General features: G+C 50.5%; 1 protein-coding gene across 4 annotated transcripts in view; it reads right to left on the minus strand.

Moving 5' to 3' along the window:
• LOC115098813 (sentrin-specific protease 5-like) overlaps window positions 1-25,067 on the minus strand; it is a 103,656-nt gene that overhangs the window by 48,445 nt on the left and 30,144 nt on the right. For 3 of the 4 annotated variants that reach the window (XM_029615787.1, XM_029615790.1, XM_029615788.1), the window contains one exon: window positions 23,462-23,509. The exons of the other annotated variant lie outside the window; for it this stretch is intronic. In XM_029615787.1, coding sequence (XP_029471647.1) covers window positions 23,462-23,509 — 48 coding nt within the window. The remainder of the gene's footprint in view (window positions 1-23,461; window positions 23,510-25,067) is intronic. 4 annotated transcript variants of the gene reach the window in all.

Here is a 25,067-nt window from a genome sequence, read left to right on the forward strand (position 1 = left end):
ATCATTTTGGTCGCCCTTCTCTGTACCTTCTCCATCGCAATTATATCTTTTTTGAGATGCGGTGACCAGAATTGTACACAGTATTCAAGGTGCGGTCTTCACCATGGAGCGATACAGAGGCATTATGACATTTTCCGTTTTATTCACCATTCCCTTTCTAATAATTCCCAACATTCTGTTTGCTTTTTTGACTGCCGCAGCACACTGAACCGACGATTTCAATGTGTTATCCACTATGACGCCTAGATCTCTTTCTTTGGTAGTAGCACCTAATATGGAACATAACATTGTGTAACTATAGCATGGGTTATTTTTCCCTATATGCATCACCTTGCATTTCTCCACATTAAATTTCATCTGCCATTTTGATGCCCAATTTTCCAGCCTCACAAGGTCTTCCTGCAATTTATCACAATCTGCTTGTGATTTAACTACTCTGAACAATTTTGTATCATCTGCAAATTTTATTACATCACTTGTCGTATTTCTTTCCAGATCATTTATAAATATATTGAAAAGTAAGGGTCCCAGTACAGATCCCTGAGCCACTCCACTGCCCACTCCCTTCCACTGAGAAAATTGTCCATTTAATCCTACTCTCTGTTTCCTGTCTTTTAGCCAGTTTGAAATCCACGAAAGGCCATCGCCACTTATCTCATGATTTTTTATTTTTCCTAGAAGCCTCTTATGAGGAACTTTGTCAAACGCCTTCTGAAAATCCAAATATACTACATCTACCGGTTCACCTTTATCCACATGTTTATTAACTCCTTCAAAAAAGTGAAGCAGATTTGTGAGGCAAGACTTGCCCTGGGTAAAGCCATGCTGACTTTGTTCCATTAAACGATGTCTTTCTATATGTTCTGTGATTTTGATATTTAGAACACTTTCCACTATTTTCCCCGCACTGAAGTCAGGCTAACTGGTCTGCAGTTTCCCGGATCGCCCCTAGAGCCTTTTTTAAATATTTGGGTTATATTAGCCACCCTCCAGTCTTCAGGTACAATGGATGATTTTAATGATAGGTTACAAATTTTTACTAATAGGTCTGAAATTTCATTTTTTAGTTCCTTCAGAACTCTGGGGTGTATACCATTTAGTCCAGGTGATTTACTACTTTTTAGTTTGTCAATCAGGCCTACCACATCTTCTAGGTTCACCGTGATTTGGTTCAGTCAATCTGAATCATTACCCTTGAAAACCTTCTCTGCTACGGGTATCTCCTGAAGAAGAGTGGAAATTACCAACTTCAGAATACCCTTTCAGACGTATCCTCTGCCTCTCAAAAGCCAAGCCGCGAGACAGAAGTGATTGACCCAATCCGAGAATACAGACCCGACACAGAAGGTGCGGAAGATGAGCTAGACGAAGAGGAACGTCCTCCGCCAGTCATACCAGATCTGCGAACCAGGGACGCCTGGGCCACTCCGGAGCCATGAGCACATGGACCCGCGATGTGACTATCTGCCTGAGAACACGGCCTATGAGAGGCCACAGGGGAAGAGAGAGAAGAAATCCCATGGGCCATGGCCACACCAGAGCATCGAGCTCCACTGATCCGTGTTCCCTCCTTCAACTGAAAACTGAACTGTTTTCGAGTTTGCTTGAGTCGCCATCAGGTCCAACTGCGGAGCGCCCCATCTGGCGCAAATGTGATTCCACGCCTTGGAGAACAACTCCCATTCTCCAGGGTCCAAGTGCTGTCAGCTGAGGAAGTCCGCTTGCACGTTTTCCACTCCTGCGGCATACGATGCTGTGATGCTTCCAGCATCACTGCAGGGCTCCTGGACCCCCCCCTGTTTGTTGATATACGCCACTTGGTCGCGTTGTCGGACTAGACGCACACCATCCGACCCCTAAGGGGAGGAACACCTGAAGGGCCCGGTGAACCACCCAGGTTTTGAGTCTGTTGATGGACCAAGATTTCTCAGACATTCGCCACAGGCCTTGAGTGGTCTTGTCTTGACACACCACTCCCTATCCGGAGAGGCTGGCATCCGTAGAAACGATCACCCAAGCCGGGGGTCCAACTCAACCCTTTTCTCCAGGTTGCGACACAACAGCCACCAAGAGAGACTGCATCTAGGTTCCTGAAGAAGAGGCAACGGAATATGGAACTGATCAGACACGGCTCCACCTGGACAACAGCACATGCTGTAAAGGTCTCAAGTGCGCAAAAGCCCAAGGCACCAGCTCTAATGTGGACGCCATGGAGCCCAGGACTTGGAGATAATTCCAGGCTGTTGGCACCATCAAGTAAAGAAGGCCTTTCACCTGAGTCTGTAACTTCCGCACTCTGTCACCAGGAAGACCTTGCCCTTTTGTATGTCGAACCACGCACCTAGGAATACCAGGCATTGAGTGGGCACCAACTGGCTCTTCTGCAGATTGATGACCCAAGAGACCGAGGGTGGTCATCACTCTCTGGAGAGATCTCTCGCAGTCCTCCTGAGACTTCGCCCGAATGAGCCAATCGTCCAAATATGGATGCACCAAAATCCCTTCTTTCCGCAGAGCTGTTGCTACTACTACCATCACCTTGGTGAATGTGCGAGGAGCTGTGGCCAGCCCAAAGGGAAGAGCCCGAAACTGAAAATGCCAACCCAGCACCTTGAACCTCAGGAATCTTTGATGGTCCTGCTGGATCGGAATGTGCAGATAAGCCTCCGTTAGATCTAAGGACACAAGTAATGTTGAGATTACTTACCTGATAATCTCCTTTTCCTTAGTGTAGACAGATGGACTCAGAACGAATGGGTATAGTATGCTCGTGCTAGCAGTTGGAGACAGATCTGACGTCAGCACGGGTATATATACCCCCACAGGAAGCGTAGCAACTCAGTAATCTTCCTTGCAAAAGCTGTTATGGATGTGTGTACTGACGCTCAGTGAAATAGTGAAACAGGATTCCCCTGACCGATTGATAGTAGCTGGAGACCACCAGCATTCCCAACCGGAAGGCGTCGACACCTGGCAAAAGGGGACACTCTTATGTAAACAAATGACATGGCTTACCTTGAATCGGTGAAACCCATGTACACAGGCAGCTGGGCGGGATGCTGAGTCCATCTGTCTACACTAAGGAAAAGGAGATTATCAGGTAAGTAATCTCAACATTCCTGGCGTGTAGCCAGATGGACTCAGAACGAATGGGATGTACAAAAGCTTTACTCCCAGCCTGGGCGGGAGGCTGCCTGAGGACCATGTAGTACCGCCCTCGCAAATGCTGTGTCCTCCCTGGCCTGGACATCCAGACGGTAGAACCTGGAGAAGGTATGGAAGGAGGACCATGTCGCCGCTTTACATATTTCTGCAGGCGACAGCATCCTGGATTCTGCCCAGGATGCCGCTTATGCTCTGGTAGAATGAGCCTTCCCAGCCTCTACGTAAGCTGCTCAGATAACTTCTTTAATCCAGCGGGCGATGGTGGGCCGCGAGGCCGCTTCACCTTGTTTCTTCCCGCTGTGCAGGACGAACAGATGGTCCGTCTTTCATACTTCTTGTGTCACTTCCAGATATCTGGGCAGCAATCTGCCAATGTCGAGATGGCGTAGTAAACGCCCTTCTTCAGATTTCTTCAAACCCGCCGTGGTAGGCAAGGATATGGTTTGGTTAAGATGAAACTGTGAAACCACTTTAGGTAGAAAGGAGGGAACCGTCCGAAGATGGATAGCCTCAGGAGTGATTCTGAGAAAGGGATCACGGCAGGACAGTGCTTGTAGCTCTGGATGCGGCGTGCTGAACATACAGCCAGCAAGAACACCATCTTCAAAGTTAGAGAACGGAGAGACAGGCCCCGAAGGGGTCTGAAGGTGGATCCCGCGAGGAAATCCAAAACAAGGTTGAGGTTCCATAAGGGCACAGGCCACTTCAGGGGCGGACGAATATGCTGGACTCCTTTCAGGAAGCGAGAAACATCTGGGTGCTTGGCAATGGTCATGCCATCCCTCCTGGGACCGTAGCAAGACAGCGCAGCCACCTGAACCTTGATGGAGCTGAGGGAGAGACCCTTCTGAAGTCCATCTTGCAGGAAATCCAACACAATAGGGATTGTGGTTGCATGTGGATTGGTGCCATGAATGTCGCACCATGCTTCAAATACTCTCCATATCCTTATGTAGGTGAGTGATGTGGAAAACTTGCGAGCTCGGAGGAGTGTATCTAGCACGGGCTCCGAGTAACCTCTTTTCTTCAGTCGTGGAGGATGGGACCTTGACGTAGAAGGTCCCGGAGAGGAGGCAGGGGAAGAGGCTCCCCTGCCAGTAGTCTTCTCATGTCCGCGTACCAGGGTCTTCTTGGCCAGTCTGGTGCCACTAGAAGAACTAGGCCCCGGTGTTTCTGAATCTTGTGGATGATGGCGCCCAGCAGAGGCCAAGGAGGAAAGGCGTATAGCAGAGTCCCTGGAGGCCATGGCTGAACCAGGGCATCAATTCCGTGTGAGAACGGGTCGCGCTTGCGGATGAAGTATCTGGGTACTTGAGCACTGGACTTGTCCGCCAGTAAATCCATGTCCGGAATCCCTCAGTGAGCCACAATCATCTGGAAGGCTGTGGGTGACAGCTGCCACTCTCCCGGATTTAGGCTTTCTCTGCTGAGGAAGTCTGCCGTGGTGTTGTCCTTCCCGGCAATGTGGACGGCAGAGATGTCCTGAAGATTCGCCTCTGCCCAAGCCATCAGTGGGGCGATCTCCAGAGATACTTGTCGGCTTCTGGTTCCGCCCTGACGGTTTATGTATGCCACCGTGGTGGCGTTGTCGGACATCACTCTGACTGCTCTGTTCTTCAGTGTGTGAGCAAATCGAAGGCATGCCAATCGGACTGCCCGAGCTTCTAGACGGTTGATGTTCCACCGCCCTTGTGCAGTAAGTCCTACGCAGTGTGCTCCCCAGCCGCTCAGGCTGGCATCTGTGGTGAGCAGAGTCCACGTGGGGGAGGACATCTTCGACCCCCTGCTCATGTGGTTGGACTGCAACCACCACCGTAACTGGGTCCGTACTCTGGCAGGCAGAGGTAAGTGCGTGGAATAGTTCCGTAGACGGGGGCTCCAGCGAGAGAGCAGGGAGTGTTGTAGAGGTCTCATATGGGCCCTTGCCCAAGGTACCACTTCCAGGGTGAATGCCATGAGACCAAGAACCTGCAGATAATCCCAAGCTATGGGCCGACTGGCTCCCATCAAGTACTGGATACACGTCTGGAGGTTTAACCTTCTCTTGGTAGTGAGACTGACTGTGTCTGCCTGGGTGTCGAACTGTACTCCCAGGTATTCCAGCGACTGGGAAGGCTGCAGGCAACTCTTGCTGAGCTTGATCACCCAGCCCAAGCTTTCCAGAAGGGCGATCACTCTGTCGGTTGTCCGATGGCTCTCCTCTTGTGACTTCGCCCTGATCAGCCAATCGTCTAGGTAGGGATGGACCAGAATTCCTTCCCGTCTGAGTGCCGCTGCTACCACTACGACCACCTTGGTGAAGGTCCGCGGTGATGTGGCCAACCCGAAGGGCAGAGCCCGGAATTGAAAGTGGCGTCCTAGAACCTTGAAGCGGAGGTAGCGCTGATGATCCGGATGGATCAGGATATGCAGGTAGGCTTCCGACAAGTCTAAGGCCATGAGGAATTCTCCTGGCTGTACTGCGGTCTTGACGGAGCGCAGAGTTTCCATGCGAAACCTCGGGACCCTTAAGTATCGATTGACTGACTTGAGGTCCAGTACAGGCCGAAAGGTGCCCCCTTTCTTGGGTACCATGAAATAAATGGAATAATGTCAAGAATTCACTTCCCATGCAGGTACTGGGATGATGGCTTTCAAGGACAGGAGCCTCGCCAGGGTAGCTTCCAATGCTGCCTTCTTGTGTATGAGACATGAAGATTCCACAAACTTGTCCGGAGGGAGGTGATGAAAGTCCAGATAATAGCCTTCTCGGATAATGGCGAGGACCCACTGGTCCGATGTAATCTCGACCCATCTGGGGTAGAAGAGGGTTAACCTGCCCCCTATGGCTCCGTCCCCCAGATGAATCGGCGGATTCTCATTGTGAGGCGCGGCCGGGACCTGAGCCCAGGCCTACTCCCCTCTTGCGCTGCTTGGTCCGAAAGGACTGGTTCCTGGCCTGAGGACGAGGTGCCTGGTAGCGACTCCTGTAGGGAATGAAGCGCTGGGAGCTTCTACCCCTGGAGGGCCTTGGAAAGGCGCGCTGGTTCCTTCTGAACCGATCTTCCGGCAGTCGAGGTACTGGAGAGGCGCCCCATGTGCTGGCCAGTTTATCAAGGTCGCTGCCAAACAGGAAAGAGCCCTTAAAGGGCAATCTGGTGAGGCGTGTCTTTGAAGGCGCATCGGCTGACCATTTCCGGATCCAGAGCTGCCTCCTGGCGGCTACGGAGGATGAGATCCCTTTGGCTGTTGTCCGGACTAGGTCTGATGCAGCATCCGTGAGGAACGAGAGAGCTGACTCCATGTCTGCTGCTGGAGCGTTGTTCCTAACCTGTGACAAACAGGAACGCGTCACCACTGTGCAGCAGGTTGCGATCCGCAAAGATAGAGCTGCCACCTCAAAAGTCTGTTTCAGAATGGCGTCTAGTTGCCGGTCATGAGGCTCCTTGAGGGCCGCCCCCCCTTCAACTGGAATAGTAGTGCGCTTGACCACAGCGCTAATCAAGGCGTCCACCTGAGGGCACGCCAGCAAGTCCTGGATAGCCGGTGCCAATGGGTACATGCCTGTCAGGGCTCGACCCCCTTTGAATGAAGCCGCTGGTGCAGCCCATTCTAAATCTATCAGTTGTTGTGCCGCTTGCAAGAATGGAAAATGGCGGGCTGTAGGACGAAGACCTTCCAGCAGGGGGTTCTTCGCAGAGGGTACCGTAGCGCTGGGACCTGTAATATCCAACTCCGCCAGGCACTGAGACACCAGATCGGAGAGATCCTCTTTAGGGAAGAACCGCCTCATAGTTCTATATGGCTCAATCCCTGAGGGAAGCTCCCCGTCATCCGGGGGTTCGGACTCATCCGGTGAAACCTCCTGGTCTGACTGATCCGGACTGTCTAGCAGCGGGAGGTCCCGCTCACGATAAGGGCGGGAGGGTCCAGGAACAGGGTCCGCTGGAGCCGAAACCGCAGCCGCCGCAGTCGCAGCCACAGCAGGAACTGCAGGAACCGCAGGGCCTGGACGGGAAGCCGTTTGCATCTGTACAAAGGCATGAATCCCCTTAAAGAGATCCACCCAGGAAATTTAAGCTGTCTCCAATCGCCGGGGTACAAGATCCCCCGGGATTCCAGAGTGGTCGAGACTGCCCGCTAAATCCAGGGTAGCCCCTGGGAAACTGTCAGCAAATCGTGGCTGAGACTGGTCCTGGCCCGAGGGTCCCACGGCCTCCTCACATTGGGCACATAGGGAGTCTGGCTCTTCACTGTGCGTGGCTCGAAGCTGGCATGCGGAGCAGAGGCCGAGGGCTTTAATGCCGGAGGCAGGAGGCGCCCCCGCTGAAGACGCTGAGGCGTTCTGTTCCATTGAAAAGTATGTGCTTAATGATACGCGGCAGCAATATACGCTTAATATAACAGGCGCACAATAATATTCGGCAGCAATATGCGCGTAACACAACAGGCGCACAATAATATGCGGCAGCAATATACGCTTAATAGGACAGGCGCACAATAATATGCGGCAGCAATATATGCTCAATGATATTCAATATGCTCTCAGCAATATGCGGTTAGCAATACACGCTCAATGGTATTCAATATGCTCTCAGCAATATGCGGTTAGCAATACACGCTCAATGGTATTCAATATGCTCTCAGCAATAAGCGGTTAGCAATACACGCTCAATGGTATTCAATATGCTCTCAGCAATAAGCGGTTAGCAATACACACTCAATGGTATTCAATATGCTCTCAGCAATAAGCGGTTAGCAATACACGCTCAATGGTATTCAATATGCTCTCAGCAATATGCTCTCAGCAATACACGCTCAATAATGTATATAATATGCGCTTAGTCATAGACAGGCGCCTATCACGGGCGCTCAATACCTGAACAAGGCCAACAAAATGGCGCCCTCCAAGGCGTGCCACTTACAGGCCACGCCGTCGATCCTCGGTTCCTCGGAGACCAAAAGTAAGAGATGTACGCCTTACCTGATCCTTGGCGCTTCCCGGCTGGAACCCGGGCGGTCTCCGGCTGCGGGAGGAGAGGGCAAGTACCTTCACCGCCGCGTTTGAGGATATGCACCCGCTGCCTCGTCCACGCCGGGACAGAGGCGCCTCACTCGCCACGCCCGAGCCTCGCCCGGGGGCTACGTCCCTGCCACGATTCGGCCACCGGACCGAGGTCTTAAACCTCCGGGGGATCACGGAAATCACCCCGGGAAACTCTACTGGGGGAGGGACCTTAGGGTATCACCGCAGGAGTGCGGGGCTCGATGGTGCTGTAGAAATTTAGTAAAAAGTAGATTTGGAAAACACGCTCAGCGAGCGTGCAGGCTCTCCAAACTGCTTTGGAGACGGAAATTACTGAGTTGCTACGCTTCCTGTAGGGGTATATATATACCCGTGCTGACGTCAGATCCGTCTCCAACTGCTAGCACGAGCATACTATACCCATTCGTTCTGAGTCCATCTGGCTACACGCCAGGAAACTCCCTTTTGCTCGCCACTGCAAACACTGTTCGGAGCGTTTCCATATGGAACTTGGGAACTCGTAGGCACCGGTTCACCATCTGCAAGTCGAGGATAGGACGAAAGGACCCTTCCTTCTTGGGAACCACAAAGTACACCGAGTACCGCCCCTGGCCCTACTCCTCAGGAGGGACTGGACAAATGGCGTTAAGATCGAGTAACCTCTGGAGAATCGCCCACACGGCCTCTTGCCTGCTGCAAGAAATCACACGAGACTCTACAAAGGCATCCTGAACTGGAAAGAAATCTAGAGCGTAATCATGCCAGACTACCTCCAAGACCCACCTGTCTGAGGTAATTTTCTCCCACTCCACGTAGAAGCTGGATAATCTGCCTCCTACAGCTTCTATGTGGGAGTGGGGGGACCCTGGCCTCATTGGGGAGGCTTACCACCTCCTGAGCCCAGACCTCTACCATCTCTGGGAGTCCGAAGACCTCCATGAAAGGACTGCAGACGACCAGAGCCTTGCCTGGACCCAGGGGGAGGAACAGGTTTACCAGAACGAAAACGACGAGAATCTGTAAAACGAGCTGGTGAAGGAAAAACCTTCTTACTTGGCTTCCTATCTTCTGGCCCTTGGTCTCCCCCAATAGCTTCACCAACTGGTCCAAATCCTTCCCAAACAGGAGTTTTCCCTTGAAGGGAAGATTACAGAGCTGCGCCTTAAGAGGACAAATCTGCCAACCAGTTTCGTAACCATAAAAGCCTGCGAGCCGCCACAGAGGAAACCATACTACGTGCAGAGGTGCGAACCAAATTATAGAGAGCATCAGCCACATAAGCCACTCCCGCCTCAAGGCAGGCCACTTGCAAGGGCAAAATGTCGCCCACTGCTACCGCCCCCACAACCTTCTGGACCCAACACAGACAGGCATGCTGCATCATGCTGGCACACACCTCCGCGTGCAGGCCAAGCGCAGAGACCTCAAACAAATGCTATAGCTGAATTTCCAGTTTGCAGTCCTGCATGTCTTTCAAAGCAGCCGCCCCAGCCACCGGGACTGTTGTCTTCTTGGTGACTGCCGAAACAGCTGCATCCACGCGCGGCACTTTCAGAAAGTCCAAGGTCTCCAGAGAGAGGGGGTAAATTTTTGCCATCGCTCGGCCCACCTTCAAGCTGGAATCAGGAGAGTCCCACTCCCTTGTCACCAACTTCCTGATCTTCATGGGCAGGGGAAAGGCGGTTGTTGGTCCTTGCAGACCATCGAGCACCGGATTGACCCCCTCACTAGCTGACTCTTCCTGGGAGACCTTAACCCTTAACCAACTCTTCTAAAACTTGGGGAATCAAAAGAAAATTGGTTCTTACCTGCTAATTTTCCTTCTTGTGGTACCACGGATCAGTCCAGACTGTGGGTTATGCCTCCATTCCAGCAGATGGAGACAGAGAAAAACTTGAAGGGCACCCTCTCAACCTGATGTGCCACCTGCATTCCCTCAGTATATAGATTATCCAAGCAGAATAACAGTTAACCGTAATAACAACGAATCAAGCAATAATAGAACTGTAACCATAAAAGTATAAAATCGAAAGCAACCTGTAGCGTTCTTAGTGCTCTGCATTAAAAACGGAATATGAGCGCGGACTCTTGAAATACCCACTCCCAGGGCGGGCATCTGGACTGATCCATGGTACTAAAGGAACAAAAATTAGCAGGTAAGAACCAATTTTCTTTTCCCTGTATGTACCGGGATCAGTCCAGACTGTGGGATGTACCAAAGCTTCCCTAGACAGAGTGGGACGTTCAGAGTCCCGCGCAAAGGATCCCACTGCCAAAATTGCAGACATCTGGAGCCTGAACGTCCAAGCGGTTGTGACGAGCGAATGTATGGAGTGTCTTCCAAGTAGCTGCTCTACAGATTTCTTGTGGGCGAAACCAACTGGCATTCAGCCCAAGAAGCCGCCTGTGAGCGAATGGAATGGGCCTTCAATCCCACAGGAACAGGTCGTCCTTTACAAATGTAAGCAGACGAAATAGCCTCTTTCAACCATCACGCAATTGTTGGCTTGGATGCTTTCTGACCTCTCTTGGGACTGCTCCACAGGACAAATAAATGATCTCAAACTCTGAAAGGATTCGTGACTTCCAAATAGCATAATAGAGATCGTCGGACATCCAAACGACAAAGTTCTCTCGCATGCGGGACATCGGCCGATAAATTAGGAAAAGCCAGCAGCTCTACTTGATTGACTTAAATGAAAGGTTGAGTCCATCTTTGGCAAAAAGGAAGGGACTGTTTGAAGAGAATCAAAAATTCTCAATAAAGGTTCCCTACAAGAGAGGGCCTGTAGTTCCGAGATTCTGCGAGCCAGATAGCCACCAAAAACACAGTTTTCAACATGAGGTCCTTTAACGTCACCTTTTTAAGGGGTTCAAATGGCGGATCGCACAAGACACGAAGCACCAAATTAAGGCTCCAAGATGGACATACAGGATGGACGGGAGGAATCAAATGTCTTACTCCTCTGAGGAAATGCACTACATCCGGATGCGACGCTACTGAGCTGCCAACAAGAGAGCCTAGGGCCGCCACTTGTACATGGGAGGGAATTAAAAGACAAGCCCTTGGATAAGCAGTTGCAAAAAGGGCCAAAATATAAGCAATAGAAGCTTGCCTGGGAAGAATCCCTCGTTCGCGGCACCATGTCTCGAAAACACTCCACACCCTGACATATGATAGAGAGGTAGACGTTTTTCTGGCTTGCAGCAGCGTAGTAATTACTTCCTCCGAATACCCTTTCTTCCTCAATTTCCTCCTTTCAAAAGCCAGGCCGCTAGACAAAAGTGGTCTGCCTGGTTGAAAAATATAGGGCCTGGACGAAGAAGATGCAGAACATGTCTGAGTCGTAGGTACCGTTCACCACCAGATTGACCAGATCTGTGAACCATGGACGTAGGGGCCATTTCGGGGCCACTAAAATCATGCTCCCTGGATGAACTTCTATCCTGTGCAGAACTTTGCCCACTAGTGGCCAAGGAGGGAACACATATAGGAGAACTGAGGTTGGCCAGGGAAGCACTAGCGCATCGACTCCCCCGTGCCGTGATCCCTTCTGCGACTGAAGAAGCGAGGGGCCTTGGCATTGTCTCGCATCGCCATCAAGTCCATGTGGGGTGTCCCCCACCTGTGGGAAATAAGACCCATTGCTTGGTCCGAAAGCTCCCACTCTCCTGGATTTATGTGCCTCCGACTCAGGAACTCTGCCTGTATGTTGTCCTTCCCGGCGATGTGAGATGCCGCTAGCAGCGCAAGATATTTTTCCTCCCAAGCCATGAGTTGTTTTGCCTCGTCGGCTACAGCTTGACTCTTGGTGCCTCCTTGACGGTTGATGTAGGCTACTGTCGTCGCATTGTAGGACAGAACCCAGACCACCTGATTGCGTAGGCAAGGGAAGAAGTGTTGCAAAGCCAGTCGAACTGCTTTGGTTTCCAGATGATTGATCGACCAGCAGGACTCCTCCGGGGACCAGCAGCCCTGGACTGAGTGGGACTGACAGACAGCTCCCCAACCGGAGAGACTGGCGTCTGTGGTCACCACTATCCAGTTCAGGACTTCGAGGTCTACACCGCGAGACAAGTTGTGCGGGCAGCGCCACCACCCAAGACTGGACCTGGCATGATCGGTGAGCGGTAGAGGGAACTGGAACTCCTCCGACTTGGGATCCCAACGGGAAAGCAACACTTGTTGTAATAGTCTCATGTCAGCAAAAGCCCAGGGAACCACCTCCAGAGTGGACGCCATGGATCCGAGGACCTGAAGATAGTCCCAGGCTTTGGGTAGCGGGAGCGACAACAAGCGCTGAACTTGCTCCATCAATTTGGTCATTCGGTCCGGGGGGAGAAAAAGTTTCCCGACACTGGTATCGAATCAGGCCCCCAGGAAGTCCATCGTCTGAGAAGGGATAAAGATGCTTTTGGCTTGATTGATAACCCAGCCGAGCGACTTCAGGAGACTGACTACCTTGCTGATAGCTTCAAGACAGAGATCCCTCGACTTCACCCTGATGAGCCAGACATCTAGACAGGGATGAAACAGAAGCCATTGCCTCCTCAGGGCTGCAGCCACCACCACCACCATGACTTTGGTGAACATGCGGGGGCCGTAGCTAGACCGAACGGCAGAGCACAGAACTGGAAATGCATCCCCAGGATCATGAAGCGAAGAAATTTGATGATCCTCGCGAATGGGTATGTGCAAGTATGCTTCCATTAGGTCCAGGGATGCTAAGAACTCACCTTTGCGGACTGCCGCGATAACAGAGCATATTTCCATGCGGAAATACGGTATCTTGAGAGCCTTGTTTACCTTTTTGAGGTCTAAAATAGGTCGGAAGGATCCCTCCTTCTTTGGGACTAAAAAGTAGATGGATTATCGGCCCACCTTCCAGTGGTCTGGAGGGACAGGCTTTATTGCTCCGAGAGACAGCAGGCGGTCGAGGGTCTGTCGAACGATCTGCCCCTTGGCCCACGCTCTGTAGGGAAAGATCATAAAAAAATCTTGGAGTGGCCGAGCAAATTCCAAAGCGTTGCCATGTTCTATGATGCTTAGGACCCACTGATCGGATGTTATTCTGGCCCATGCCTCGAGGAGCTGGGATAATCGTTCCCCCAACCCGAAGGATCGAGGGATGGGCCCGGCCTTATCTCATTGAGGAGTCTTGGAGACAAGGGACGTGGCAGGTCCTCCTTCACGAGAGGTTCTGCAGCCTCGAAAGGAAGTGTTCCAGGATTGAGGCCTGGCCATAGGCTGTTGTTGACCTGCTGGCTGCTGTCTGCTCTGACAAAACCTACGCTGACCCCGAAAAAGTGAGCGGGACGACGGAAAGCCTCTGGAAGGCTTCGGTCTGTCCTCCGGCAGCTTGTGAACTTTGTTTTCACCCAGGGACTTTATCAACTGCTCCAAGTCATCACCGAAGAGAAACCTGTCTTTAAACGGTAGAGCACCTAACTGAGCTTTGGACGAAATGTCCGCTGACCAGTTACGCAGCCAGAGGAGACGCCTGAGACGGCAGATGACATGGTGAGAGAGGAAGTGTGGAGGAGGTCATACAGTGCATCCGCACCATATGCCACCGCAGCTTCCAAGTGTTCCGCTTGTTCTGACTCGCTCGGAGGGAGATCCCTGGATGTTAGTAATTGTTGGACCCATTGGAGGCTCACCTGGAGCATGTAATTACTATACACCGCTGCTCGGATACCTAGGGCCGAAACCTCAAAGATGAACTTGAGAAGGACTTCAAGCTTCCTATTCTGAAGATCCTTGAGAGCCGCTGCTCCTGCGACCGGAATTGTGGTCCGCTGCCTAACTCCGATACTGAAGCATCTACTTTGGGGGACTTCAGGAGCTCCAGGGACTCCTCGAGCAAAGGATAAAGTTATCCATAGCCCGACCAACCCTTAAGCTGGCATCCGGAACGTCCCACTCCCGGTGAACAGCTGCTGAAGCAAGGGATGGAAAGGAAAGGCTTTAGTCGGAGCCTGCAAACCCGCCAGGACCGGGTCCACGGAATCCTGTGGTGGAGTATGTTGAGGAAGTTCCACTCAGAGTTCTGATAGGACCTTGGTGGTCCTTGTGAAACAGTCGGACCACCTTCGGGTCGTCTCCGTCCAGAGGAGCCTGCTTTCCCAGGTCCTCTTCAGACCCCATGCCGGCAGGAGGCAAAGCAGAAGCCATTACATTCGCAGCCTTATTGTCTGTACTCTCCGGAAGGGCAGAACCGCCTGAAACCAGGGACCCCCGCAATTTTGCAACCTGCAGAGGATGCTGGTACATCTAGACACTTGGCTACTTTGTGGGGTGGCCCCTGTGGATGTCTCAAAGGCAAAGCACCACTGCTGAGACTTGCAAAGTTAAAAAAAACTTTTATCCATAAGGAGGACAAAATCCAATGAAAAAGCATTGGAACTGGCCCCTTCCCCCCCCTGGGGAATCGGGGTCCCCGTCAAAATCGTCCTGGTCCGGATCAGAGGGATCCCCCATGACTAGCAAGAACTGGGAATAAGGCTGGAGGAAGTTCTCCTGCCTCCATAGCTCTTGCCTCAGCTTCAGCAAAAGTATTTAGAATGGCTGTCGTTCTCGCACTGAGAGGGAACGGATCAGCCCGAAGCTCACCTCGGTGCTTTGCTGAGCTTGCTGCTGTTAAAAACAAGCTGCCTTCCCCTCCAGGAAGGCAGCTCGAGCAAAGGCCTGAACGGGAGAGTCTCGAGGAGGACACCCCGCAGGCAACACAACAAGATGGCCGCAGCATCGAGGGAGAAGGAGAAACAGAGAATCGCGGCAGGAGAGAACTGCAGGGAGCCTTTAAAGTTAACAAAAAATGCGGTGATACTGCATCCGACCTCTTAAGGACTGCAGCCGGTAAGAAAGAAACCCTAACAGGCTGCTCGCTGTTTTTTTTGGTTTTTTTTCAATCGGGTCAGTGCCACGGAGGGAAAGAGGGACTGGACCACTGGTAATCTTTCCCCCGGCGCCTTACCTGCCAGGAGCCCCGCGGGGTAACCAACCCCAGCTCCTAAACCTGCAACCAATGGGGGACAATCCCGCAGGACCTGCCTACCCCCTGGGAGGACCTGAAAGTTTCTCCTTTCGTTGAGCCTCTTACTTTTTGTTTGTTTGCTTGATTCACAGTTAGATAAAGTTTCTTCCTTTTTTTTTTTTTTTTTTTTTTTTTAAAAGGGAAAATGCCTTAACCCAAGAATCATGGCAAGACTGCACCACCTACATCTGCTGGAGACAAAGAAATATTGAGGGAATGCAGGTGGCACACCAGGTTAAGAGAGGGTGCCCTTCAAGTTTTTCTCTGTCTCCATCTGTTGGAAGGGAAGCATAACCCACATTCTGGACTGATCCAGGTATGTACAGGGAATGGACACAGCTCCTCCAGCTTGAACAGTGGACAACTCGAGGGTCATCCCCCTCCGGGATTGGGAATCCATCCAAGGCTGGGTCATCCGTGTCGGGATCTCCCAGGTCTGGGGAGGGATCAAATCCCCAGACCGTCTGGGGAGCCACCTTGCACTGCCTGATAGAGACAGAGGGGCCGCAGGGGATCCTGAGAAGAACGTTTGGATGCCCCTCTGGACGGGTCTGCCGACCGCTCCACTGTCCTTTTAATTCTGGATCTTTGATTGGCCAAAAAGGCCTGATGAAGAAGCAGCACAAATTCAGGAGAGAAGTCCATAGGCTGCTTCCCCACCCCCTGTGGGGGCTCGGGCTGTACAATGTCGTCTGGTGGCGCACAAACCAGCTCCATAGGGCACCACAAAGTCAGAATAGGAAAATTGGTCTTTACCTGCTAATTTTCGTTCCTGTAGTACCACGGATCAGTCCAGACACCTGGGTTTTGCCTCCCCTCCAGCAGATGGAGACAGAGAAGTTTGAATGGACTCTGCCCTATACCCAAGCAGAAAGGTTAAACCATAACTTCCACTATAACACACACTTCCCTCCCCGAGGAGTAGAGGGAATGAAAACCTGTAACGGAACTAACTAAACATGCCCATACTCACATCCTGTAAGGGGGGCATACACTATAAGAACATTTGATAAATCTGCAGAATATGAAATAACTAACGATCGAGCGGACTCTCCATTTCCCCCAACTCCAAAACGGGCGGGACCCTGGACTGATCCGTGGTACTACAGGAACAAAAATTAGCAGGTAAGGACCAATTTTCCTTTCCCTGTACGTACTCGGATCAGTCCAGATTCCTGGGATCTACCAAAGCTTTCCCTATCTAGGGTGGGACAGAGTCCCCCGCTTGGAGCACACTAGCTCCGAAGGAACCAGGCTCTGGGGCCCGGACATCTAGGTGATAATGTCTGGCAAAAGTGTGTGTAGATTTCCAAGTAGCCGCCCTACAAATTTCCTGCGGCAACACCTACTGACATTCCTGCTCACGAGGCCGCTTGCGATCGAGTAGAATGAACCCAAAGACCCACCGGGATCAGACGGCCCTGAACTAGGTATTCAGAGACAATAGCTTCCTTTAGCCATTTCGCAATAGTGGCCCTTGAAGCTTTTGACCCCTCCTGGGGCCACTCCACAGGACGAAAAGATGGTCTGAGAGACAGAAACTGTTCGTAACCTCCAAGTAATGCAACAACACTCGTTTTACGTCCAACTTCTTTAGGTCCCTAGACTCGGGAGTAGAAGAATCCAGGTCTGCAAAGGAAGAGAGCTCCACCAACTGATTCAAATGAAAGGACACCACTTTCGGGAGAAAGGAAGGAACCGTCCGCAAGGATACCCCTGCCTCAGTAATCCGTAGGATGGGCTCCCTGCAAGATAAGGCCTGAAGCTCCAACACATTCCTCACTGAGGAGATAGCCACGAGAAAGACCACTTTCAATGTCAGATCCTTCAGAGTCGCTCGCTTCAAGGCTCGAAAGGAGCAGTACAAAGGACTCTGAGAATCAGATTTAACTTCCATGAGAGGCAAGGGCTCCGAACCGGAGGACGCAAATGCTTGGCCCCACTCAAAAAGCGAACCATATCTGGATGGGATGCCAGGGCAATGCCTTGTACCTTACCCCGAAAACAACCAAGGGCCGCCACCTGGACTCTTAGGGAATTAAAGGCCAACCCTTTTGCCAGTCCTGTCTGTAAAAAGGTCAAAACATCCGCAACCAAAGCCCCTGATGGATCTATGTCATGGTCCAGACACCAGGTCTCAAAAACACCCCAAACTCTAATGTACGCCATTGGAGGTAGAAGGTTTGCGAGACTGTAAGAACGTTGCAATCACTGCATCTGAGTAACCCTTACTCCTTAATCTCCACCTTTCAAAAGCCATGCCGCTAGACAGATGACAGATGAAACCTCAGAGGTCCATCCACTGCTAGATTCACTAGGTCCGCAAACCATGGCGACGCGGCCATTCTGGTGCCACTAGCACTACCTCGCCTGGATGAGCTTCGATGTGATGCAGAACCTTGCCTACTAACGGCCAAGGTGGAAATACGTACAACAGAATGTCCTTTGGCCAGGGAAGGACCAGAGCATCCACGTCCTTCGCTCCTGGTTCCTGTTGCCAACTGAAGAAACTTGGAGCCTTGGCATTGCGGTGCATTGCCATCAGGTCCATGGAGGACGAGACCCAGTGGTCGCACAGAAGATGAAAGGCCTCTTCGGAGAGTTCCCACTCCCCCGGGTCCAGCTGATGGCAGCTGAGAAAATCGGCTTGCAAATTGTCCACTCTGGCTATGTGAGAGGCTGCTATCCTGTACAGGTGCTGCTCCGCCCAGCTAATCAAGAGCTGGGCCTCCATTGCCACTGGTTGACTCTTGGTTCCGCCTTGCTGATTGATGTCGGGGAGTACTTTTACCAACGTTCCCTTTACCAAGGGAAAGAGGACCTACAGAGCTAACCAAACTGCTCTGGTCTCCAACCGATTGATCGACCAGGACGACTCCGTTCTTGACCACTGGCCTTGCACCGCTCTCTCCCGACAGACTGCTCCCCAACCGTAGAGACTCGCATCAGTGGTTACCACTGTCCAAGAGGGAATCAAGTCCACTCCCCGATGCAAATTGTCCGGTAGTAGCCACCACACAAGACTGGAACGCGCAGAGTCTGTAAGGGCTAGAAGAAGATGAAACTGTTCGGAGAGTGGATTCCAACGGGAGCGTAATGCTGACTGAAGAGGTCTCATATGCGCAAAGGCGCATGGGACTAGATCGAGAGTGGAAGCCATCGAACCGAGAACCTGTAGATAATGCCAGACTCTGGGACAAGGCATGGATCGCAAAGACTCCACCTGAGTCTGCACCTTGGTGAGTCGATCCTCGGTATGAAAAACCTTGCCCAAGAGGATGTCGAACTGAGCACCCAAAAACTCCAAGGACTGGGAGGGAACCAGATGACTCTTGTCCGGATTGACAACCCAGCTCAGCGAGCTTAACAGTTGTAGGACATAATGTACCGCGTTCCGGCAAAGGTCTTCCGATGTCGCTTGAATCAATCAGTCGTCCAGATAAGGGTGTACCAGAATACCCTCTCTCCGGAGAGCCGCTGCTACTACCACCATTACCTTGGTGAATACTCTGGGCACCGTTGCTAGACCGAAGAGCAGGGCACAAATTGAAAATTATGCCAGAGGATTGAGAACCGTAGGTACTTTTGATGGTCGGGGCGGATGGGTATGTGCAGATACGCCTTTATCAGGTCTAGAGAAGCCAAGAACTCTCCCCTGTGAACAGATGCTATCACAGAACGAAGAGTTTCCATGTGAAATCGAGGCACTCTTAGAGCCCAATTGACTCTCTTTAGGTTGAGGATGGGTCGGAAAGTGCCTTCCTTTTTGGGTACCTTGAAGTAAATGGAGTAGTGACCGAGCCTGACTTCTTCTGTGGGTACTGGTACTATGGCGCCCAAGTCCTGCAGACGTCCGAGGGTGTCGCGCACAGCCAGGCGTTTTTGCTCGTAAAAGCACGGGGAAACCAGAAATCACTCCTGGAGCAGCCAAGCAAAATCTAAAGCGTATCCGTGTTCTATTATATTTAGGACCCACTGATCTGAGGTCAAATTGGTCCACTCCTCTAGGAAAAGGGACAACCTGCCTCCTATCTTCGGTATGGAGGAATGAACTGGCATCGTTCATTGTGCGGATTTGAGACCCCCATGTGCCTGTGAGGCTCTGTCTCTACCAGGACGTCAGCCACGAAAGGACCGATTCCAAGAATGTTGTTGGCTAGGACCCTGTTGAGACAAGGACCCGGAGGATCAGGATGATCAAAAACGGCGATTCCCCCGGAATCTCGACCACTGGGGAAAGGATCCCCTCGTCCTGGGCTTATCCTCAGGTAACTTATGGACTTTGTTCTCTCCCAGAGACTTAATCATGTCCTCCAATTCTTGGCCTAAGAGCAGCTTTCCCTTGAAGGGTAAGGATCCCAGCTGGGCTTTTGAAGAAACATCCGCAGACCAGTTCCTGAGCCACAGGAGTCTATGGGCAGAGACAGCTAAAACCATAGTCCTGCCTGAAGTACAAAGAAGATCATAAAGCGCATCTGCACTGTAAGCGACCACAGTCTCCAGCCGACCGGCCTGAATAACTTCTGCATCAAAAAGGGATGCCACCAATTGCAAGTGCTGCACCCAGCGGAGGCTGGCCCTCAGCGCAAAACTGCTGCACCTAGTGGCATGCACACTGAGAGCCAACACTTCAAAAATATTTTTACGCTGCAATTCCAAGTTGCGATCCTACAAATCCTTAAGGGCTGTGGCTCCCGTCACCGGGATGGTGGTCTTTTTTGTCACTGCGGAGAACGCCGCATCCACCTTGGGCACTTTGAGGAGATCCAGGGCGTCTTCTGGCAGTGGATACAATTTGTCCATAGCTCGGCTCACCTTCAAGCCCAAGTCCGGAGTGTCCCACTCCCAAAACAATAGGTCAGTGACTGACATATGAAAGGGAAAGAAGCGAGCTGGGCCCCGAGACCGCCCAGCACCGGATCCACGGCTCCTAGCCTTGAATCCTCCTGCGGAACCTCTATCCCCAATTCTTCCAGGATAGCGGGAATAAGTGGTTCCAACTCATCAGGTTCTAAAAAGACTCAAACCTCTACTATTCTTCCAGGACTTCAGGACAGTCCTGCAAGCCTTACTATTCGCTAAAATAGACTACTGCAACGCTCTCCTCCTGGGTCTCCCCAGCTCATCCACTAAACCCCTACAATTAATACAGAACGCCGCGGCAAGAATTCTGACTAACACCAACCGTGGAGATCACATATCACCTATTCTCCGTAATTTACACTGGCTCCCGGTGAAATACAGAATCCTTCACAAATCACTCACTCTAATTCACAAAGCCATCTACAATCATCTGCATCTGGACCTCAAATTCCCTCTCAATCTCCATAGCACCAACAGACCGACCAGAGAGGTTTATAAAGGAACCCTGCAGGTCCCACCTACAAAAGCTACACGTCTCACCTCGACAAAGACCGAGCCTTTTCTACAGCAGGTCCAGCTATCTGGAACAACATCCCATCCGACCTCAGACTGGAACCCTGCCTCTTAACATTCAGAAAACAACTCAAGACCTGGCTTTTCCGCCAGGCCTTCTCAGATCCACCAGACACTCATTAGACGACAAAAAAGCCATCATGAACAATGGATCCCCTTACTATCCCCAAGCTCAATATAAGAGCCTACCCTGACTCTTAAAACAGCTGTTATCATTATCCTAAGCACTTCGTTCCTTAGTCTTTTTTCTTTCCAGCAGTCTTTGCTTCCAAGTTTTACCTCCCTTGTTGAATGTAACTTTGTTCTTCCTGTTACCTACGGTTTTGTTACAGTTCCCCCTTTTTGATGTAAACCGACCTGATATGGTCCCTACCATGAAGGTCGGTATAGAAAAGTGTTAAATAAATAAAATAAATAAATCTTTTCAGAACAAACGCACCACTTTTGGGTCATCTCCTTTGACCATCTGTGTGCTCGACTGCTTGGAAGGCTGAGGCTGGCTGTCCAGATCTGCATCCGGACCTTGTGGATCCAGTGGATGGGACACCTCGACATCCAAAGCCTCCGAAGACGAACTGTTGGTGGGGCAAGATACAGATTTGAGCGGCCGTTTAGGTTTCAATGAAGTCACCCCCCTCAGGAGGCTTGTGACGCTTGTGGGACAAATTATCCCCTTTGCCCCCAGCTGAGGGCGCCGGGGCTGAACGAGGAGCCTTCATACCATGTTTCCTAGCAGCCTTGTGAGCCTTAAAGGCCTTGTAAAGAAGTAAAACAAAATCGGAGAACGATGAAGAAGAATCAGAGGCCCCCCCCCCCCCGAGGCCCTCCCCCGACGAGTTCTCCCGATCAGGCTCTGAATCGGCCCCCCCGGAGGCTCCAGGCCGCGGCGATAGCGGTGGTGGGGAATTCCCTTCCCCCAAAGTTGCCTGCTCCTGTGCTCTGAAAAGCTCCAAAATGGCTTCCGTTCCTGCGCTCAGCGGGAACAGGTAGGGAGGTTGATGCTGCCGAACGAGTCTCCCAGGCTCTCGGCCTCCGCGGGGATCGCCACCGCAGGAAATCACATTTTGAGTCGCCGCCAAGGTGCCCTCCCCCTCGGGGAGGCAGTCGGAACAAATGCTGGCGCTGCAGGCCGCACCACGCAGCATGAGGAGGAGCGCTAAATTTAGAAAGGAGAGCCCAGCGGGAGGCATGGCTGCGGGAAGCCGGCAGGCAGTGAGCAGCAGAGGGGTAATGAAGAGGTCCAGAGAGGCCGTCCGAGAGAAAGGTATAGTAAAATTTGTTACCTCTTTTAAACTCCACAGATTTTTTTTTTTTAAAATAAACAGGACCTGTCCCCGCAGAGGGTGAGTGAACCAGGCTCCCCGGTATCACCCTCAGAGACTGCCAAAGAGGGCCGGGTACAGGGTTCTCAACCCTCTGCTTCTGAGCCTCAAATACCAGGGGGGGTGGTCTTACGAGGACCTGCCAACCCCCTGGGAGGCTCCTCAGTCTTCTTTTCTTCTCTTTTTTTTTTTTTTTTGAAATACGCTAAACTCAAGAAATATATATATATATATATATATATATTTTTTTTTTTTTTTAAACTAATTCTAGCTAATCCAGACTGAAGGGATTTGCACCTCCACCATCTTTTTTTTTTTTTTTCAATAAAAACTTTAGCCAACCTCAGCAGGACCAAAGGAAACCGGGAACAGCTTTGGAGGCCGAGGGAACCAGAAGCCTCTGGTTATCAGGCCCTGCGGCAGGGTGCGGGCAGAAACACAGTCAGGGGTATCTAACCCCCCGGATGTCCGGCTCCACTGGAGGGATGGCCCGCAAAGGTGCCTAACACCTCAGGGAGCAAAATCTCAGCTCAGCTCATCTCTTTTTTTTTTTTTTTTTTTTTTTAGCTAAACCCTAGTCTGCAGGTTTGCATCTCTACCAACTGTTGGAGTCAGAGAGATATTGAGGGACTGCAGGTGGCACTCTCTCTTATGTAGCAGTGTCCAAAGGTTTTGTTCTCTGACTCCATCTGCTGGTAGGGATATACAACCCACTGGTCTGGAATGATCTGAGTATGTACAAGAATGCTAAATACGTTTATTATGAGCCATTGGATCTGAAATCTTTTCTGGCGGCAAAGGTTTTGATAGGGAATATCACAAACTAAGCTGTTATCGCATATAAGAGATAAACCGGGATATCCTTATTTATTTTTTTTTTAATTGTTTTGTAAATATAGCTCCTTAAAATCTTGGTTCCCCTGATTACATAGTACAAAGGATATTAGATATAAAATATTATATATTTTACTTTATAATTAAAGCTAGGGGATAAGTATTAATGCTGTATTAGTATAATATGGTATTAAGAATATTTTTTTGTATATGGAATATGGTTTTCTTATTTTTCTGGATGTTATTAATATCATTGTTATTGGCATGTTTATTATTGTCAAATATTGATATAATTAATAAAGAGTAAATTAAAAAAAACCCCAAAAACAAAACCAAACAGTTTTTTCAAACTTGGAGACTAAGCAGACTCTAATCTTGCACTGCCATGCCAGGCCTTCCCCTCCATCCACTCCTTCACTTTACCAGGCAGACTCAGATGTCATAATCTAATACAGGCTTGAGTTATCAGGGTTTTCCTCCCATCCTGTACCTTTGGTGGAAACAGGATGCGGTGAGGTAGCTTCATAAATTAGATCCACTGTTTCACTTCACTCTGTTTTGAATAAAAATGCTAGCTTCTTTGCTTTCCCTACTGTCAAAAATATTTTGCTTGTTTTAAAAGAAATAAAAAGTCACCCAATCCCAGTATAAAACAATCCTACCTTGCCAGGGTCTGCATCCATTATAAGTTCACCATACATATTAATGACCTGAAATAATCATGAAACACAAACATTATAATGCAAATGGATGGCATTTCTGGGCAGCTGACTAAAGTATTGACTGGTAGAAGAATACAGCCAACCAAGAACAATACACAGTGACATAGTAAATGATGGCTGATAAAGACTAATTGGCCCATCCAGCCTGCCCAATTAAGCAAAACCTTCCTAGTAGGTTCAGGTGTGCAAAAGCATATCCACTTCCCTCATACATAAAAGTTAAAATGCATAAGATGCAGATGGGAACTTTCATTTTCAGTTTTTATTTTATTTACCAATGAAGAAATTACTTACCTAATAATTTCATTTTTCTTAATGTAGACAGATGGACTCAGGACCAATGGGTTGTGCTCCCTTGCCAGCAGATGGAGACAGAGTCAGGTTTCAAAGCTGATGTAACCCTAGCTACACCCCTGCAGTGACCTCAGCCCTTCAGTATTCTCTTCAAAAGCCACTGTGGACATACCGTACTATCGAAAAAACGATTAAAAATGTATAACCGTAACTGTACTCAACCAAACACTGAACCCCAGTAAGATTATAGATGCCCTGATCTAGGGACTGGATGACGGCTTACCCGTAATCTCTTGGAATCGATATCCACACCATGGGCGAATCCTTGGCACCTTTCTTAGGTAGCCGGGTGCGGGATGCAGAATCCATCCGTCTACAATAAGGTAAATGAAATTATCAGGTAAGTAATTTCTCCATTTCCTAGCATGTAGCCAGATGGACTCAGGACCAATGGAATGTACACAAGCTATTCCCGATCAGGACGGGAGGCTGCCCGCAGTCCGGTTAGTATCGCCCTTGCAAAGGTTGCATCTTCTCAGGCCTGAACATCCAGGCAATAGAACCTGGAGAAGATGTGCAAGGAGGACCTCATCATCGCTCGACAGATATCGACAGGGGACAGCAGTCTTACTTCCGCCCATGAGACTACCTGAGCCCTAGTGAAATGAGCTTTAACCTGAGAAGGTAATGGTTTTCCTACCTCCACATAGGCTCCCTTGACTACCTCCTTAATCCAGCGAGCTATGGTAGCCCGCAAAGCTGGATTGCCCTGCTTTCTTCACTGCGAAGGACAAACAGACGGTCCCTCTTTCAGACCAGATACCGTACCAAAAGTCTACCGACATTCAAATGACGGAGGAGGTGGTATTCCTCTGCGTTCCTATGCTTATCTAGAGAAGGCAACAAACACTAATTCAAATTAAACTCTGAGATTACCTTGGGCAAGAAGGATGGAACAGTATGAAGCTGTAACGCTCCTGGAGTCATCTGGAGGAACAGTTCCCGACACAATGCCTGCAGTTCAGAGATGCGACACACTGAGCATATAGCCACCAGGAACATCATTTTCAAGAATAATAAATGCAAATAAAAACCATGCAGCGGCCAAAAGGAAAGCCCTCCCAAAAGTTCCAATACTAGATTAAGATTCTACAAGGGAACTGGCCACTGCAAGGGTGGCCAAAGGTGCTTCACCTCTTTCAGAAAATGGGCCATGTCCGGATGAGCCGACAGGGAGGTTCCGTTCACCTCA

This window comes from Rhinatrema bivittatum, chromosome 9 (genome assembly GCF_901001135.1).
Source record: "Rhinatrema bivittatum chromosome 9, aRhiBiv1.1, whole genome shotgun sequence".
NCBI classification, from domain to species: Eukaryota; Metazoa; Chordata; class Amphibia; order Gymnophiona; family Rhinatrematidae; genus Rhinatrema; species Rhinatrema bivittatum.